This window comes from Haliotis rubra, unplaced genomic scaffold (assembly GCF_003918875.1).
Source record: "Haliotis rubra isolate DU_JTF1 unplaced genomic scaffold, ASM391887v1 Scf211, whole genome shotgun sequence".
NCBI classification, from domain to species: Eukaryota; Metazoa; Mollusca; class Gastropoda; order Lepetellida; family Haliotidae; genus Haliotis; species Haliotis rubra.
Genome location: NW_025766126.1, coordinates 1,123,057 through 1,140,820, shown reverse-complemented (window position 1 = coordinate 1,140,820; position 17,764 = coordinate 1,123,057). Strand labels below are relative to the sequence as shown.

Genomic DNA, 17,764 nt, shown 5'->3' with positions numbered 1-17,764 from the left:
ACATGCCGACTGTATATTTTAATCGACTGACATGTCTGATTATCCCTGTCAAAGTTAAGTGGTGTATGTCAGAAGTAAACCATTAGATCTGAATGTCAGTAATAACTGTAGTAATAACAGTGTTTAGATAGATGTCATGCTTTGATAACATTCCTCGCATGGTCTATGATAAAATGTATAGGTTAGTCCGAAATATGCTAAAAAGTGTGAGTTAGTCCGAAATATGCCAAAAAGTGTGAGTTAGTCAGAAATATGCTAAAAAGTGTGAGTCAGTATAAATGGGATATAAATGTATGTGAGTTGAAAATAAGGATCAGTGGAAACAGTACCATGCGAGACATATGTTGTGAATGCCACAGTTTTGGGAAGCAATTTGTGTGTAATGTGTCAAGTGTTGGACAAGGTGGCCCAGTGGTTAACATATCTTCTGGTCATTGTCTTGGTTCGATGCCCAATCATTTCTGGTGTCCACCGCCATGATATTGCTGGCATATTGCTAAAAGCGGCATAAAACCAGACTCACTCACTCACTCACTCACTCGATGCCCAGTTGATAACACTGTGTAATAAAGTCCATGTATTTCATGTAATACCCCAGTTGTGATTGGCTGGATTCCATAAGTGGTGTTAAATATTCCATCCAAGTCAGTCTCACTAAATGGAAGCAACATATTCTCAAGATAATGATAATCAGTATTCAAAATATGTCAAATTTATTGTTTGCTGAAATTTATTTCTTGCTACATCCATGTCATCCATAATATGTTGAGGGCTTGTCAACTTGGATGAGATGTGAGACAACTGTGCGCATGTATATGATCATCTTCATTTATCAACGGTATGATATTTTCATTGCATTAGGATAAATACCTTATGACCTTTCAACATCATTAGGGGCTGCTGGGGTAGCCTAGTGGTTGAGGCAATTGCTCATCACACCGCAGTCCTAGGTTTGATTCCCCACATGGGTACAATGTGTGAAGCCCATATCTGGTGTCACCACTTTGAAATTGCTGAAATATTGATAAAAGTGGCGTAAAACCATACTCACTCACTCACCATCATAGCTTCATTTGGTGACATCATCCTGTCAAGTAAAATGGGAACGTCTACACAATGTAAAGATGAGAACATCTTCACAGTGTGAAGATGGGAACATCTCTGCTATGTAAGACAGGAATATCCCAACACTACGTTAACACATCAGAGATATTATTAGTAACACAATCAAGTGCAGTTTGATTATTCTTAGACCCAAACTCTTCCATCTCTGTAGGGTTGGTGTGCTGGAAGAGATCACTCCAGCCCGGTATCCCCTCCAGCATCTCCATGTAATAACGTGTCTCCTATATACATACACCAAGTTTCATGCTGGATAATATTCCCCTGGAAACAAGTTGTGTTTTTTCAACAAACACACTATTGAGGGACTCTGAGTACTGGAGCGATGGGGGTTCTAGAAACAGCTTTGTTCTTGAAGAGAATAGGGAAAGAAAATATCAAGACTTTATAGTCTGTGGGTCGCAAGTGGATGCGAACAATCGCAGATTAATTTTCCGCAGCAGATGTAAAGTAAAAGGATTTGGGTTAGTCTTTGTGTTTCTATTCACACTATCAGAGAGTCCTTAGGCCCAAGGTGCGAACTAATCACTCGCCTCTTGCCCGATCGACTCAACGCGCATTTAAAATCAGTCAGGTTTTTAATAAAGGCTGCTATTCAGTAACCTGTCCATTGTGTAGGCCAGTATGCCTGAGGCTTAGATTAGCATGGGTGGGTTTAATGCTGAGAAGGGTGCTAAGTTTGTGTAGGAGAGTCGAGCCGATTAGCTGTACCCTGATTGCGAATCATTGGCCCTGCAAACTTATTTCGATTCTGCCACGCTCCACAGAGTCTTCTGTGTTACATCGTGAGCCTGACATGTTGGATGTATGTTTGTATTTTACGGACAACGGTTCTGCCTTGAGGCTTTATCAGTCACAGTCTGTGACTTGGATATTTGTCAATGGAATTGTCCGGTAATAATACACAGCGTCTTCATAGAAAAGATACCTTTCTGTTTTCATTTCTATCGTAGGGCTCTTTTCAGTAAAGCATGAATAATTGCTACCGTGGAAGACAGGACGTATTCCTGTTTAACACAGAGCCTGTGGAGGAAGGCATTAGCTTTGGGAATCAATAGAATGTAAACTGAAAAACTGCTGTGTTGTTTGGAGGATGAGGAGGAGAAGGTTGACATTTGTGAGTATATAGCTGTAACAGGAATACTAAAAACTCCCATCTTGTGTCGGTATCGTCACCTGCTTTCAATAAGACCTAATAAAGCTGGGAGGAGAGGATGTAAGATGCAGTCTCTGGACCAGATGGAGACGTTTATAGGATGATGGCAACCAGGACCCTTCATTAAACTAAATAACTACAGGTGATATATTATTGATTGGATTTAAACCTGGATTATTGAATAGGGCATATGGTATTGCTTGTTGCAAAGCAAGAACCTAGAATGTTAAGAAAGCCATATGGTACTATTACTTGATGGCATTGATTCAGAGTTGGAAAGGCTAATGATCAATAAATATTTAGGTGAAAGAATAACATTTATACAATGCAAATGCTCTGGTAAATGTTCCATGTAATGTAAATGTATCTGAAACATTAAGCATTTAAAGATCGTATGTTCTTGTCTTCATTGTGAGTAACTACTAGTTTCTGAAAGTGAAACTTGAAATCTGTAACTTCCTCTATGATACTGACTGGCCTTGGATGGATCTTCAGTAATATGTACCCAGCTACCAAATCCTGTGAAAGTTCTTTTTTGAAGTGAAGGTGTATGGCTGCATGGATCATGTGTGTTAACGAAGCCAGCTATTGACAGTTCCCTCAGCTGCGTAACTAATTGTGCTCAGTGCCGATCGCTCAATTAGCTTGTACTGCTACAGCCGATCTACTCAGCAGAGATTGGCAAAAGGAATTACAGCCAGGCGAATCTGCAGCAGTGTACAACAGCACATCGGAGCTGGACTGAATAACACTGGTAGCAGACGGCCACTGTTACATTGGTGGCAACGCTGTGATCGCTACTTTGGTGGCAGTGTTGGAACGGATAGATAGAGACTGTACACCTCTCAGAGAACAAACGCTAAGTCTAACAACACCAGCAGAAGATCACACCAGTGCAGGAGCAGAAGTGAGAACTTGTCGTCTGCTCAGAAGTGTTTTGTCGTCTGCTTCACAATGCGAGAGCTGTATAACTTATGTTGTGTGTGTTTCCTGGTGTCATGGGATGATTATGTGATATGTTGCTGCTGACATACAAACTTTAATCAGAAAATGTGGATCTAATGGCAATATTTTTATGTGGATAAATTTCCGTTTTTGGTAATGAAGTCGATTCGGAAGACAAATTACGAAAGATATCATTGAAGTGTTGACATAAAGTGATAACATGTTGAAGAGTGTGAAATGTGGTATTGATGGATTTATGATACAAGCCATATTCTGATCACACTCGTATGATTGACTTCGGATTACTTCCTTATATATCTTGGAGAAGTCATCTGCTGCAAGGCATCTTGTGTCCATGTGTGATTCGAGCAGAATATTCCTCTCACATTCATTTATTGATGTGTGGATCTATGAAAAAATCGCCTGAAAAGCCCTCAGCACAGCAATCAGCCATCAGACAAACAAGTTTTTTGTCATCTTTATGGGATTTTTACCACAAGACCTTCAACAAACACGGGTGATTATCTACTAATTATTTGTGTAGAGTACAAGTCAAAGAATTAGTATCAAGTATGGATTATTTGCTTTGAAAAATCAAAATACTGATCATTTTAGAAAACTGATAGGTATACTTTTTGAAACAAAGGACATTTTCTAATGTGAATGCTGAACATATAACAGCAGTGTACAGTCCTCGATTTATTGGATTAAGCCAAATTACAAACTGAATTTGTTTTTTCATGATTGACAGCTGATGAATCAATTCCACCCATTTTTCTGTCATGACAAAATATTTCATGATTATCAAGGCATAATCATTAAGGTTTTGCTACTAGGAGTCTGAATTAGTTGGCAATTCAGAGGGATACATCGTATCTAATTGGAATCTTTTTAACCAAACTTCAAAGGCCTAAAATTTTGTGATGATCATTTGAAAGAAGCTGATGACATGGTGGTCTGTTCGTGTGTGTGCTAACTGCCGTCCAAGTGTCTGCTGTAAGCCGCATGTCAGTCAAACCTCTGGCGTCTTCAGAAATCAAATCTTTGGACAGTCGGATGTAACACGCTTTCACAACTCAATCACTGATTCACGTTTCCATCCAGCCTTGTGGCATCTGCCCTCTCACATCTCGTCGCCAAAGATCTTTTGGAATATTCAAACAAAAACATTATTTTGAAGAAATTTTAGAAATTTGTTCATTAAACTTTTCCCTTTTGTAGAAAAAAGTACCTTGATCAGTAAAGCATTTTTGTATGAAGGATGAAAGTGAGATGTTAACTCAATTTTACTGCAGGTTGTAAACTATAAATGCCACGGTGGATTGTGGTCACACCATTTTAGCTTATAGTTTTATGTACCTTTTTAAAAACTGGTCAAACAATAGGCTTATATTTTTTTTTAAACCTGACAGTTTTGAGGTATTTTGTTTTCAGCATAACTATTAATTATGACTCATATGCTAATCAATATTTTATTTATATCATCTGTCTCACTTAGAATGAAGTGTTACAGTCATAATGTAAAGGTTAGTCTCATTCAGTTCTTTTAGTTAGCTGACCAATAGAAATATATATTTGCGTCTGTTAACCAACACGCACTCACACACACACACTTACTTTAGTGCCTGAATATTGCTGAATATAGTATACAGGAGCTATAAACAAAAATTTAATGACCTGAATTTGGTTTTGCAACCTTTTTATTTGGAGAAATTTAATGTGTTTTTTAAATACTGATAAAAGAAATTTGCATGTTATCTTTTGATATTTAATTTACATTTAAAAGGAATCAGTCTATTTGCATTTGCAGTACACTTCAGGATTCCGTTCTAATCATGAAAAAATTGATAGCAGTGTGTTTGAAATCCAAGCTGTGGAGGATCTTGCTGAATATTTTGAATCTCATTTACAAGATAAATCACTGAATGTGATTATTTGCCTCTATCTGGATTATTGTCAGAGAATTTGACCACTCTCCATTTCTGGATGTGAAAACCTGTCATTGAAATTTGAAATCTCCTTGGTGAAAAATCGACCACGTTCTATCAGCAACAACTATCAGTCACTAAATGTGTGCTTGAATTCCTTCCTTGAAAATCTTCATTGAAATTTGGAATCTCGTTGAAGAAAATCAGTGAAATTTTCTCATCAAACCTTATTTGCGAAGTCATCCTACAAAATCTCCCTGAAAGACATTCACTATCAATCTCCTAAGGAGAGAGAGCCATCAATACTCATGTGTCCCCCTTTAGATGCTCACAGTAGTTGTGAATTCTGCTTGTCAAACGCTGTAATTGAAGCAGACGTGAGTGACTTGGGTTCAACTGTCGTCTGCTACCACCCCCTGTCGTCTGCTAGTTGTTGCTTCAGAGGCAGAATTGGAAGAAATTGCTTCTTGTTCTCATGAAATCACCATTAGTTTTTGTAATTTGTCAGTTGCAATGTGTTTTTAACTGAAAACATAAAAACGCTCTTTAACAAATGTTGTTCTATTTCATATAATATCCTTGTGTTAAGTTTCAAATTCATGAAACATTCCCAATATTTGGCTTGCGTAAACTATTTGATTTACAAAACATATATCTGTTTATTGATTTAAATGGAGATTTTTGTTTATCCTTCCTAAAATTACTCGTCAGGGTTAATGATTTGCAGTAAGTTCCAAAACCTTCAAAACATCATATGGAAAACTAACATCTGCCTCAAAAATATGTATAAATCTGAAAAAATAATAATTTAAAGTCCTCTCACTTTTAACCCTTAGAAGTCATCCACTCATGTGCATCCTAACTTGTGCAAACCTATGTTCTTTGCCTCCAAAGGTTTTGCAGAGCTGTGTTTTGGATCAAGCCCTGAGGTTGGACTGAATCTCTGTGAGTTACTCTATGACAGGGAGAAGATGCACTATAATCTTCCTTGAACCAGGAAACCAGATTTGCCTGCTAAGATCACCGGGACTCATATCAGCCTATCATCGCAGAGATTCACCATCAACTATTACAGAGAACATTTGTCGCCCCCATTGAGATGGCTATCAGCATGTAGGCAGCCAAGTTGTGAATTACTGTGCTACCCCCCACCTGTCTACAACCCCATGAGCTATGCTGCCTGGCTTGATTGACAGCTGGTGACAAAGTGGCACAGTACCAGATCACAGAGTGCATCAAAGGTCAGTGACAATTGATTAGATTATTAAAAAGGTCAATATTTAGTTGATATTTACAACATCCACTCATTTCAAAGATTCATTTATACTTATTTCTCGTATGTCTACTGACAGCAATGACATGAAAGTATAAATTTAAAACCGTAATTAAAATGAATTCTGAGGAAATTGAATTCTTTAGGTTTTGAGTAATTATTAACATCAGTTGCCACTAACATGTTCACATTCAACATTATAAATCAGATTTGCATACCTTTGAAGATATTTAGCCAAAATGAAATCCAATCCAGAAATTTAATTCAATTTCCCTGTTAGGTAGTTAGCTAGATCAGATATCATAGCAAGGTTAAAAAGTGTTAGTTTACAAGTTGTTATCAAGGTTTTGCCAGTGTAGATTTTAAAGAATATATCACTGGCATGAAATTGATGGATTATGAATTCATCACACACATGAAAATTTAGCCTTAAACAACATTTTCAATGCAGACAATCTAAGATTAGTTGTTAGGAAGCCATAGGAAGACCTTGTGACTGGTGTCTGCGGGTCTATATATGCCAGACAGTTTCTATATATGGCTGCTACACTTTACACATATCACTTTCAAAAGTAGTGTGTGTGATTGGATGGAATGATCTTCATCATAATGATATATTTTATTAGGGCTTGCGGACAAATATTTCATATCATTCTCTATTTATGTCAGATATTTCATTTCTTGTATTAATTTTTTTTTGTGTAACGTAATGTAGATATGTTTTTTGATATCATGTCAAAATATTACCACTTTATGTATAATCTCTAAGGCAAGGCTTCTATTAATTTCTCAGTGTATATAATTATTCCTATAAAATATCCTAGGTTGTAAAAAGGAATAATAAAAATAATCTCTGTAAGAAATTTTATAACATGTTGCCATAAGTGCAGAATCTGGTCATGTTTTTTCAGTTTAAAGTATTAACGATTTTCTGTTGTGACAATGTTAGTTTAAATTCTGTTTATAAATATGCATATTTTTTCAGATAATTAAGCCAAAGGTTAAAGATTATGATTTTGGTATTCATTGTATATACTGAAGTATGTCTCAGATATATAAAACTCATATTTGTACACTCAGATTATTGGTCTTTAACAATTAAATGACCGTTAAAACGTGGTCAATATTATTCACATCAGAGTGAGTTCTGATCAAAGTATTGCTTCATAGCTCACATGTTTGTCATGGTGATTTAAAATCTCAATTTATAATTTGATGAGGAAAAACAACACAAAAAGATACAAGAATGAAACTGTGCAATCTCATTCAGTTGTGTTGGTTGAAAAAAATCTCCTATAATTTGTTCATGTCAATATGGAGGCTAATCTCAGGTGTTAAAAGCTTGACGAGGTTACTACCTAGCGTGAAGTCGTTAAGATTAAAGTGATAGTTCTCACCAAAGGTGACATTATTGATGTGAAATGCAGTCTGCTGTTGATCTCTGATATGAGGCATGATTGGTGTAAATTGAACAGGTGATTTTGGTATTGATCTGAATTTCATCTGTGGCAAGCTAGAACCTTGCTGTTGCTAGCTTAGAGAATTGTGATCGTATTGATTAAAATGGCAAAACTTCGATGATTGTGTTATGTTAGTTTGAGTAATTGGATGTGAGTTGTAATTATGTGACATTCAGTGAACGTCCATCAGTGTAAGAGGGAGTTTGATATTTCCCATGTGCCGAGGCAGAGAGGTAATGTGAAAGTGTTTGAATTAATACCAGCAAGAAAGTTTTATCAAGAATTCAGCCACTGCAGGAATTTGTCAGTAATTTACATCTTCATCTTCATCTTCATCTTCATCTTCATGTTCATGTTCATCATCATCATCATCATCATCATCATCATCATCATCATCATCATCCACCACACGGGGTGTGTGGTAGTCTAATGGTGAAAGTGTCTGCTCGTCACGTTGAAGACCCAGGTTTGATTCCATACATGGATACAATGTGTGAAGCCCATTCCTGGTGTCCCCTCCGTGATATTGCTGGAATATTGCTAAAAACCATACTCACTCACTCACTCCTTTACCAATACATCATCATCACCATCATCATTATCCTTATCCGATCCTCCTCATCATCATCATTATGTTTTTATTATTATCTCTGTCAATATTTGCTTCGTCCTGATCCAGACCAGATTATGTACAAATCTCCGTGGTATTACCACTGTTTCAAACATCATTCTACCATCAATTGGGAAATTAACTCAGGTCTGGCTGTTCAATCCAAAATATCAAATCACCTCTGACTGAAACAGCCAATTTGAGGGCTGCATCTCTGTGGAACCTAATATTCATAGGAAAGTACTTCTTTGTAAATCAAAGTTGATAGGCTCTTTTGAGTATTTATATGTACGATGACCGGTCATCAAATACAGATTTGTGTTCAGAACAATAATCACAGTACATTGTGGCAGTACGTTGTGTACAGAGAGCCCAGTAGACATCCATGGAGAGTGTGTCGCAGACATCGGAGAGAGCCCAGCAGACATCCATGGAGAGTGTGTCGCAGACATCGGAGTGATCCAAATATGGCAGCTTTCCAAAGTAGACTAAGACATAATATATTTTGCACCAATTTGCGATGTGACATCATAATGACTCAACAATGTAGAACTAAACCTTCTAGGGTTTCTCCACTTTCTTAACAGGTGCCTACTACATGCAGGCTTATGAGTTGTAAATGAGCTTATACGATTGTGAATGGAAGGATAGTTCAATGATGCAACTAAGTCAATGTTTGAGTGTAGACCGGGCCATACTGTTTAGGGGCTAGTATTGCGGTTATCTGTATTCAGGTAAAAAGCCTGCTCAAAACATTGGACATAATCGGTGCAGCTTCAATCAGTATCGTACAATAATGGTCAGTCTGTCATGTAGAATAGAGGAAAAATCTGTGTTTTCAATGTACAACTAAGGTTATCTGTAGGTATAACCGCACAAAATGTTTAAAACCTGAGACATGCTAAGTGTACAACATTCAATTTATTGTGGTATAATATACGAGTAGCCTGTCTCTACATTAAAACATGATATGTTTGTATCGTTAATACACTGAATCACTTATTCAATACCATTATCCCCATGCTCTGTTTGTTGTCATGGTCAGTATAACTGATATCATCATCTTACTGTTCAACTGTTATTAACCATACTTATGTTATAATCATGCTTATAATCATAAATACTTACATTAAAATCATGAATACAATCTATATCATTATGTTATTGTTATAATTATTATCTTATCACAAGGTTGTGATAAATGTTAATAAATATTACAACATCATTCTTTCATAGAATGTATATCAGCAGTATCATAATGTTTGTTATCAGTTAACTTCAATATCATAAAATAATCATAATAATAATCATATAATATATACAATGTGGCATAAAACATAGCTATCAGAAATGTCTGAGATATTTCCATATTATTCTCAGCACATGTAACACAGTCCAAAATATGTGAAATCAAGTTATCATCATTACTATGATTTATCAGTAGAGCTAGATTAACAAAAAATGCTTACTAATGAAAACTTATATTTAATTAGTAATAAATATTCCATGATATTTTTTCATAATTTTAACATTTTGATAAATTCCTTTTCAGCACACTGATGACTAGTTTTGCAAGACTCGTCGCTGACTTGTTTAGATAGAGGAATGGTCTCTGGATCCATTAAGCAAGATTCAAATGAAAATCATCAAATATTACCGAAAAGCTGGGCGCTGGATTCGGCTTGGAAAGCGATGCACATCCCTGGGCATAATTCTGTCTCTATGGATTACTACCATTTTTATGTTTGATACAATCTCCGACACATCCAAGATGGAAGATGGTGAAAATGGAGAATTCTATTCCTCGAAAAGTTCTATAAGGAGTTCTCAAATTGAAAAATTTCTCCCCAAATCAAATTCCTCTTTTATTGGATCCACCAATTCTCCTGATCGGAAAATTGCCTCGGAAAAAGCCATGGAAATCCAGCAGTTGTATCGAGGTGCCCTTCGAAAAATTGAATCCATTGGGTTCGATCGGGATAAAATTCGAGGTTACCATGAAATCAGCAACAAAGAGCGATTTGTAAATAGCAGAGGTGTGGCTGGGTCTAAGAAAAGGATATTAATAGCAAATGAAGTTGTAAATAAAAAGAAATTTGTGTTATCTAAATCTTCAGGGGATGATCAATCACCCAGTAAAACCCCTAGAAGTAATAAATGTATCCACGCAGCAGATTCCCAAAGATGTGAGGAAAGTCCCGAATATCAAACTTTACCTAAAACATCACCACACCAGTCCCCAACACAGACACGCAGCGGTCGAGTTACTGTGAAAAAAAATTCTCCAATTTCTTCCCAAACTCAAGGGAAATCACTTGAAGAAACAGTGGAATCTAACACGGAAGTAAATATAGAATTTTACGAGAAAACACAGGATAAAGAACGGATAAAGAAACTGGAAAATGAAGGCTTCCTTGGCTTTTCTTATAATGTTTCTGCCAGTGATGGGCTAGATTTGAATCGAACCCTCCCCGACACAAGCCCTAGAAGGTAAGTGTTGTTTTATTTTTCAAACCCGTGAAGAAGATCATAAACAGGCCATTTTAGACAAGTTCTCACATTAAATATGATTATTATCAAGATATACTGCCGAAAGCTTCCACTGTTATCAATATAATTGTTTTAGTTTATTTTTCAGTTTGCCAGTAATCATATATATCTCTTCACTTTGACAACATAATAGCTTTTAGGAGCTAATACAGAATGTGTGCAGCAGCAATTTATTATGAAGAAGATTTTTAAACATAAAATATATCCAGAAATTTTCGCCCAATTTACAAAGTGACATGGATATTGTTAAAACATGTCCGTATCATTATCATTTTTTATGTACTATAATTTATGACACATCAGGAAATATGGTTTCTCAGTAAATGTAAGTTGGAGCAGATATTAAACGAAATGCTGTTATGATGTAATCTGTAAAACTTGTACACATTTTACAGATGGGAATGTATATATCATCATCATCATCATCACAATGTAGAACCTAACTTCAGATATAATATCCTCCAAACATGCTGATTGCTCACAGCAATATTTATAGCAAGAAACCTACCGAGATATGGAACCAAATTCATCCATTCTTCTTGCTATGCTTTGTATTTTACTAAAGTCTACTTGCAGTGCTGTCTGTTGAACATTTGCCTTGGTATTAAATTTAACAAATACATGCAGCTAAGTTACACTGTAATGTCATACATGTTCAGCATCTAATATAACGTCTAGACAAAAAAATGCCTGGCAACTATATATTATAGCATAAAATGTTTTGTCACTTTTTTGTATTTTAACTTTTCTTATCATATGAGATGAATGTTTGTAAATGTTTTGGTATCAAGTTCAAATGGTGAATATAAATTAATATTAGAGGATTGATTGGTAAGCACAAGATTACATTATATTTTCACTTACTTTCACTCATATGGAACTGATTTATGCATATTACTCTTATCTTATATCACAGATTAAATTAAACTAAAACTAAAACTAAATAGTTTTAACACAAAGGAAAGTCAAAACTTCAAATAAATGTAATTCAGTTGTATTTAAATGAGATTCCTTGTATCTAATCTTGTTCTATGATAGTAGTATTTACAGATGACTGATACTTGTGCTGGTGTAACCCAAGTTAGGATGTTGAATGTTACTCTCAACCAGGGATGGGGCTAGCAACCGATGGCCCCCCTGTGTAAACAGAATGACGAAGCACTGAAAGTGATTCACATAGGAGAACCTGCTGCTGCATGTGTGGTTATAGTCAGTATGTGATAAGACAACCGCTGTATGAAAATGATGATAAACTGAAGCGTTACAGCTTTCCTCAGAGTTTGCCACTTTAATTGATAGTGTTGAGGTTTTGATATGAAAGACACTGGGCTATGATTATAGAGATATGATCTGATGCTAAGTCTTGTGACTGTAACCTTCTAGCACCTAACATGCAGCTTGGGTTATCTGGGGTAATAATGTGCTGTGCTATTCATTTTTAGAGCTATGAGCATACATGGTGTGGAGTTTGGCACTATATAAATGGACACATTATTATTATCATTATATATATATTAGTCCTGGATCCTGTGTTTTCTTCAGATAATGTATGGAGGGATACAGTAATAGTTAGCTATTTTACCCATAAGGATAGACAGACTTTACGATATGTGCATATTAGCAACATCGATAGGTCCTCAGTTGAAGTGAATGATGTCACTTTGGTGCAGTGAACATGATATGACATCATCCATAGTGTCACCCACTGATAACAAGACAACAAGGACAACCAGCTGACGTCAGTGAAGCTTCCCTTCAGGCTCTCATGCTGTTCTGTGTATTTTCTGTCTTAAAGTGACAATGAGTATTACCCAGATTATCCCCCTCGGAAGTTCAGATTGTCAGCCTCTGATGAGTACATGCTTGAAGTCCCTTGCCCGGCACTTGGGGCTTATGCCATCCATACAACAGGACAGAGAACTCTTACATACTGGCATCTCGTTTTAAACAAAAACTTGTTCTGACAATGTAGGTGGTCTAACATCACCATTACCCATTAGAAACTATGTAGCGGGACTTATGGAACTATTGAATTGCTCCTACTGAATTGTATTTTTCTAAATGATTCAATGTTATTATTTGAAATTGTGTTATGGGAGTGTTATTCAAGCATATTAACTGTAAATGTCCTCCATGTTTCCATTCATCAATATTCAGCAGCATCCCAAGTGTGGCCATATGTATTATATCCTATGTAAGGACAGTTTATAATAATATGTCATATCATGTCCATGCATATGATGTATATAGAATTGTGATTGTTCTTGGCCCCATTCTACAAATCATTCTTGTTATTATGACTATCACAATGCTGGTTATTATGACTATCACAATGCTGGTTATTATGACTATCACAATGCTGGTTATTATGACTGTCACAATGCTGGTTATTATGACTGTCACAATGCTGGTTATTATGACTATCACAATGCTGGTTATTATGACTGTCACAATGCTGGTTATTATGACTGTCACAATGCTGGTTATTATGACTATCACAATGCTGGTTATTATGACTATCACAATGCTGGTTATTATGACTATCACAATGCTGGTTATTATGACTGTCACAATGATGTTAACAAACATTAACTACAGTCCTAATGCACTTGGATTGTGACCAGTGAAGATCCGGGTTAGAATAGGTCTTCAGTAACCCATGCTTGTCGAGGCGAATAACTGGATCGGGTGGTCAGGTTCGCTGACTTGGTTGACACATGTCATCGTATTCGAATTTTGTAGATCGATGCTCGTGTTGTTGATCACTGGATTGTCTGGTCCAGACTCGATTATTTACAGGCCACCGCCATACAGCTGGAATATTGCTGCATGCAGTGTCAATCAATAAACAAACAAACAAACACTAAGATCGCTCTGTGGAAGCATAGTCCAGGTACTGGCTTGATCTCTGGTAGAAGCCAGAGGCTCAGAAGGTGAATTTTGTTTAGTGATCTTGCAAGTTTCTTAAGCCTTTGGATGATATGAGTTTGACAATGAAACTTTTCATTTGTTCTTGTTTTTGAAAAGTATTCAGAGGTTGTACACAGGTTTTGTCAGTTATAAGCACTTTAACATAGCATTAGCCATGCATACTGTGTTATCAAAATAGTCACATTTATATTACATAACTGACTGATGCTTGGAAAGTATTATCCATCTGTCGATGAAGGATAGATGCTTGATGGCTCTGTATACATAAAACAGAGACAAATAGTAGATTAAAATGTCAAACATTTTATAGATCTCCAACATTCATTTGTCAAAGAAATGATCCTAAGTTCCTTCTTCACTGTTGATAAGGGTCAGAGATCAGAACCATTTCAAGAATCCAAGAGATCCCATTAAGATATACATCCTGTATAAAGAAAACTCTTTTCTGATATCATTACACTTCCATGTGCAAGTCAGGAATCCACAAACCACTGCTCTCATAACCTATTTCTCTGTGGAATAATTCTTACCTATTTGTATGTAAAAGACCCATTTGTCTGGCAGGCAAAATGCTAATGACCATATATTGGAAGCAAGCATTGATAAGAAACGTGTATCATTCACATAGCTGTACAGAATATTCCCATTTCATAGTCTTATGAATCTAAACAAGGGCAAATCGATTGCTGTTTGCAAGTGGTATGTCTCAAGATGGAGTTTAGCGACACCGCTTGGTTGTAATAATGTCAGAAGGCCTCACGGGACTCATGGAAGGGACTGTTTGCCTGGAAATAATAGACAACTTATGTAAGATTCCTTCCAAGTGTAGATGCAGGACCGTGTCTTGTGGCCTTTCTGTTAAGGAGTGTGAAGACTTACAAATGACCTCATGGGACCCGTCGACTTAAACCCGCTTCAGTAAGCCTCAAAAAGCCGAGGCGAGATGAACTTTCCAGTTTTCTACGCAATAACTATTAACGATTACCACAAATGGAAGAGGTTGGGAAAAATTGCCTGAAAAAATAATTCAGTCCCTTTTTTTCAATTATACGTCATGAGAAATGCATTTGCGTTAAAAGCTTAGAGTCGATATTGGAAAATTAGAGTACACTGTTAAAAATATGTGTCATATCTTATCCAGTGTGAGAGAAGGGAAGAGATGGTTTCATAGTGGTGTGAAATCCTGCCATGTCCTTTCACTCTAGCAAGCCTGTCATTTGCCACAATTTTCAAATTAACTGAAAAAGGAAATGCTGTTTTAAAGTTGCACTTAAGCGAATTAAGTTTTATTAAATTTTGGGTGAGCTTTAGAATATTGAATGACTTATGAAGGGGGAGTAATATTGGTTCACTTGTTCCACTAATGGCAAGAACTAGTGGAAAATGTTTATTCATCGATCTGATAAAAGAAACTGTTTTTGATTAAAGTTTAAATTTGTTCATTATAATTTCCTCAGGGAATACAATTTATTAGTGAAGATGTATAATTTTTAGAATAATCATGAAACCAAGTATTTAGCTTTTTAAAAGTTGTGTGAAAAAAGAAATTAAAAAAGAAAGAAAACCCTTATATCCTGTCTTATCTTTAAAGACATCAATGTACAACAGAACAGCAGGTTTTTCACTTTTTTCACACATACACACATGAATGCACTCACGCAAACTTAATTTAAAATTTCAGAATTAGGAAAGCAACATGTCACACTCCAATGGATGCATTCACAAGAGCATACTCACAAATGGATATTAACCATGCAGAGTTCAAAGAATTAACAGGGTGTTGGGGTAGCCTAGTGGTTACAGCATTCGCTCGTCACGCCGAAGATCCCGGTTCAATTCCCCATGAGGGTACAATGTGCAAACCCATTTCTGGTGTCCCCGGCTGGAATAGCGGAATATTGCTAAAAGCAGGGTAAAACTAAACTCACTCCAAAAATTCAAAATGTCAAACACATGTACATTAGTAAGCACATGTTCAAAATTAATTAAGTACTGTATTGCAAAATACAAATGTCACACATGCGCGCATGCACATGCACACAATCCTGGATAACCTGCTTGAACATGCAGTAAATGCCCAGATAACAGTTCCGGCTGCAGTTTAGCTAGCCTGAAACCGATATACGGTATGTCTGTCATACCCTTCACATGAGGGATTACAAGTGCACAGTTAGAGATAGCGCAGAAGCGGGCAGGTGTGAGGTGTGTTAGATCTTCATTATTGTAGATGGGTTATCGGAGGAGATAAGTATTGCCCTGTTATCTGCATAATCACTCTAGCTTGTGTTTTAATCCCGATAGGGACTCACTACATGTGATACACAACACCTCGGTGTGGGCTGCTCTGATGACTCTCAGATAGCAGAGCTCTGATGTACAGTTGCTAGTTTTTTGCTGCATGTATCCGAATTAAAGGTCCTCCTTGTTGCAAACTTATGTGATTCATTCAAACTAAATATTCAGATTGCAAAATAAGATTAATGTTTTCTTGCGAGATAATACAAATATTTTTCATATGTATGTAAAAGTAGTAAACGTTATTTCATTAACTGAACAATGTTAGCCTTTGAATATTAAGTACCAGTATATATTAATTTCTGATATTAACAATAATATTGATTTTAATATCATATGTATATGTAAGTATATAATATAAGTAAGTAATCCTAAGTTGCATATTTCCATTTATACATCATATTCCCTTTATATTGATCTGTCCAAACAGGCATTTTTTTGCAGTTTCTTTGAAAATGATATTTTTTGAACAGCATTAATAAAACCTCTTCCACAATTATGCCAATAAAACACATCAATATGCAATGCACAGGTTCTATATCATTCAAACAAAGAACAATACATTACACTCAATATTTCCTTTTAATGATTTTTCATCCTGAAAATAAAGAAAACATGCACATTATCTGTGTTTTGTCAAAGCAATGATAACTTTAGTTGTTGTTTTATTTTAAAATGTTCATTGATTATCCATTCCCAAGTGCCCAGCCTTTACTTTTTATACTTTAAAAACAGGCATTTGAAAAAAATAATTTTTATACCACAGTTGATGTTTCTGGAATCAAGCTTGGGAAGATGTCTGGATGGGAACATTTAGAAGCTATTAGCAATGGGGCATCTCAAATTAGTTCTGGAAAATTGCTACCTTGATATTTTAGACAGCACAACTTATCATTTTAAAGTAATTAACAGTTGGAGAGAGAATGCTTGAATTGTTTCAGCTGCTAAACACATTGGAAGGAAACCTAATGCTGTATCATATGTACATACTTTTTCCATATGTAAGCTAATTTGTGTCATCAGAATGTAATTAGTGTCTTTTTAAGTGTGGTATAAGTATAGCACATTCTTTTCAAAGAGAGTTGTGTAGTGTTTTCAACTTATACAAAACCTCTATTGAAATGTGAGATGAGTGTTCACTTGTTAAAAAGTTTTCTCGTTAAACAGACGTTTATCATAAGTTGTTTTCCTGTATGATTACAAACCAAACACCTTGGATCTGGAATGTTCATGTATAAAAAGGACTGGTAAAAAATCTCTCTAAATGTTATATACTATATCCCTGGAATTAAAGGAATATGGAAAAACCCTTGAAATGGAGGAATATTGAATGTTCAAATGGTATTGCTGAAGAATTGAAAGAATATGGAATGTTCAAATGGCAATGTGCTTTCGAAAATATGATTGTACAATGTATTTTTCGTGTTGGCTGTTGGCCTAAGAAATAAGCAACAATATATATTCAGTCATGTTCAACAGCCTATGTTGTAAAAA

At 35.9% G+C, this 17,764-nt stretch overlaps 1 protein-coding gene across 1 annotated transcript in view; it reads left to right on the top strand.

Moving 5' to 3' along the window:
* Nucleotides 1-2,994: 2,994 nt before the first annotated feature.
* LOC124276672 (inactive polypeptide N-acetylgalactosaminyltransferase-like protein 5) overlaps nt 2,995-17,764 on the top strand; it is a 107,241-nt gene continuing 92,471 nt past the window's right edge. Inside the window, exons 1-3 of the mRNA XM_046712312.1 lie at nt 2,995-3,740; nt 6,046-6,392; nt 10,047-10,984. Of these exons, the coding sequence (XP_046568268.1) occupies nt 10,131-10,984 (854 nt within the window). The 5' untranslated portion in view covers nt 2,995-3,740; nt 6,046-6,392; nt 10,047-10,130. The remainder of the gene's footprint in view (nt 3,741-6,045; nt 6,393-10,046; nt 10,985-17,764) is intronic.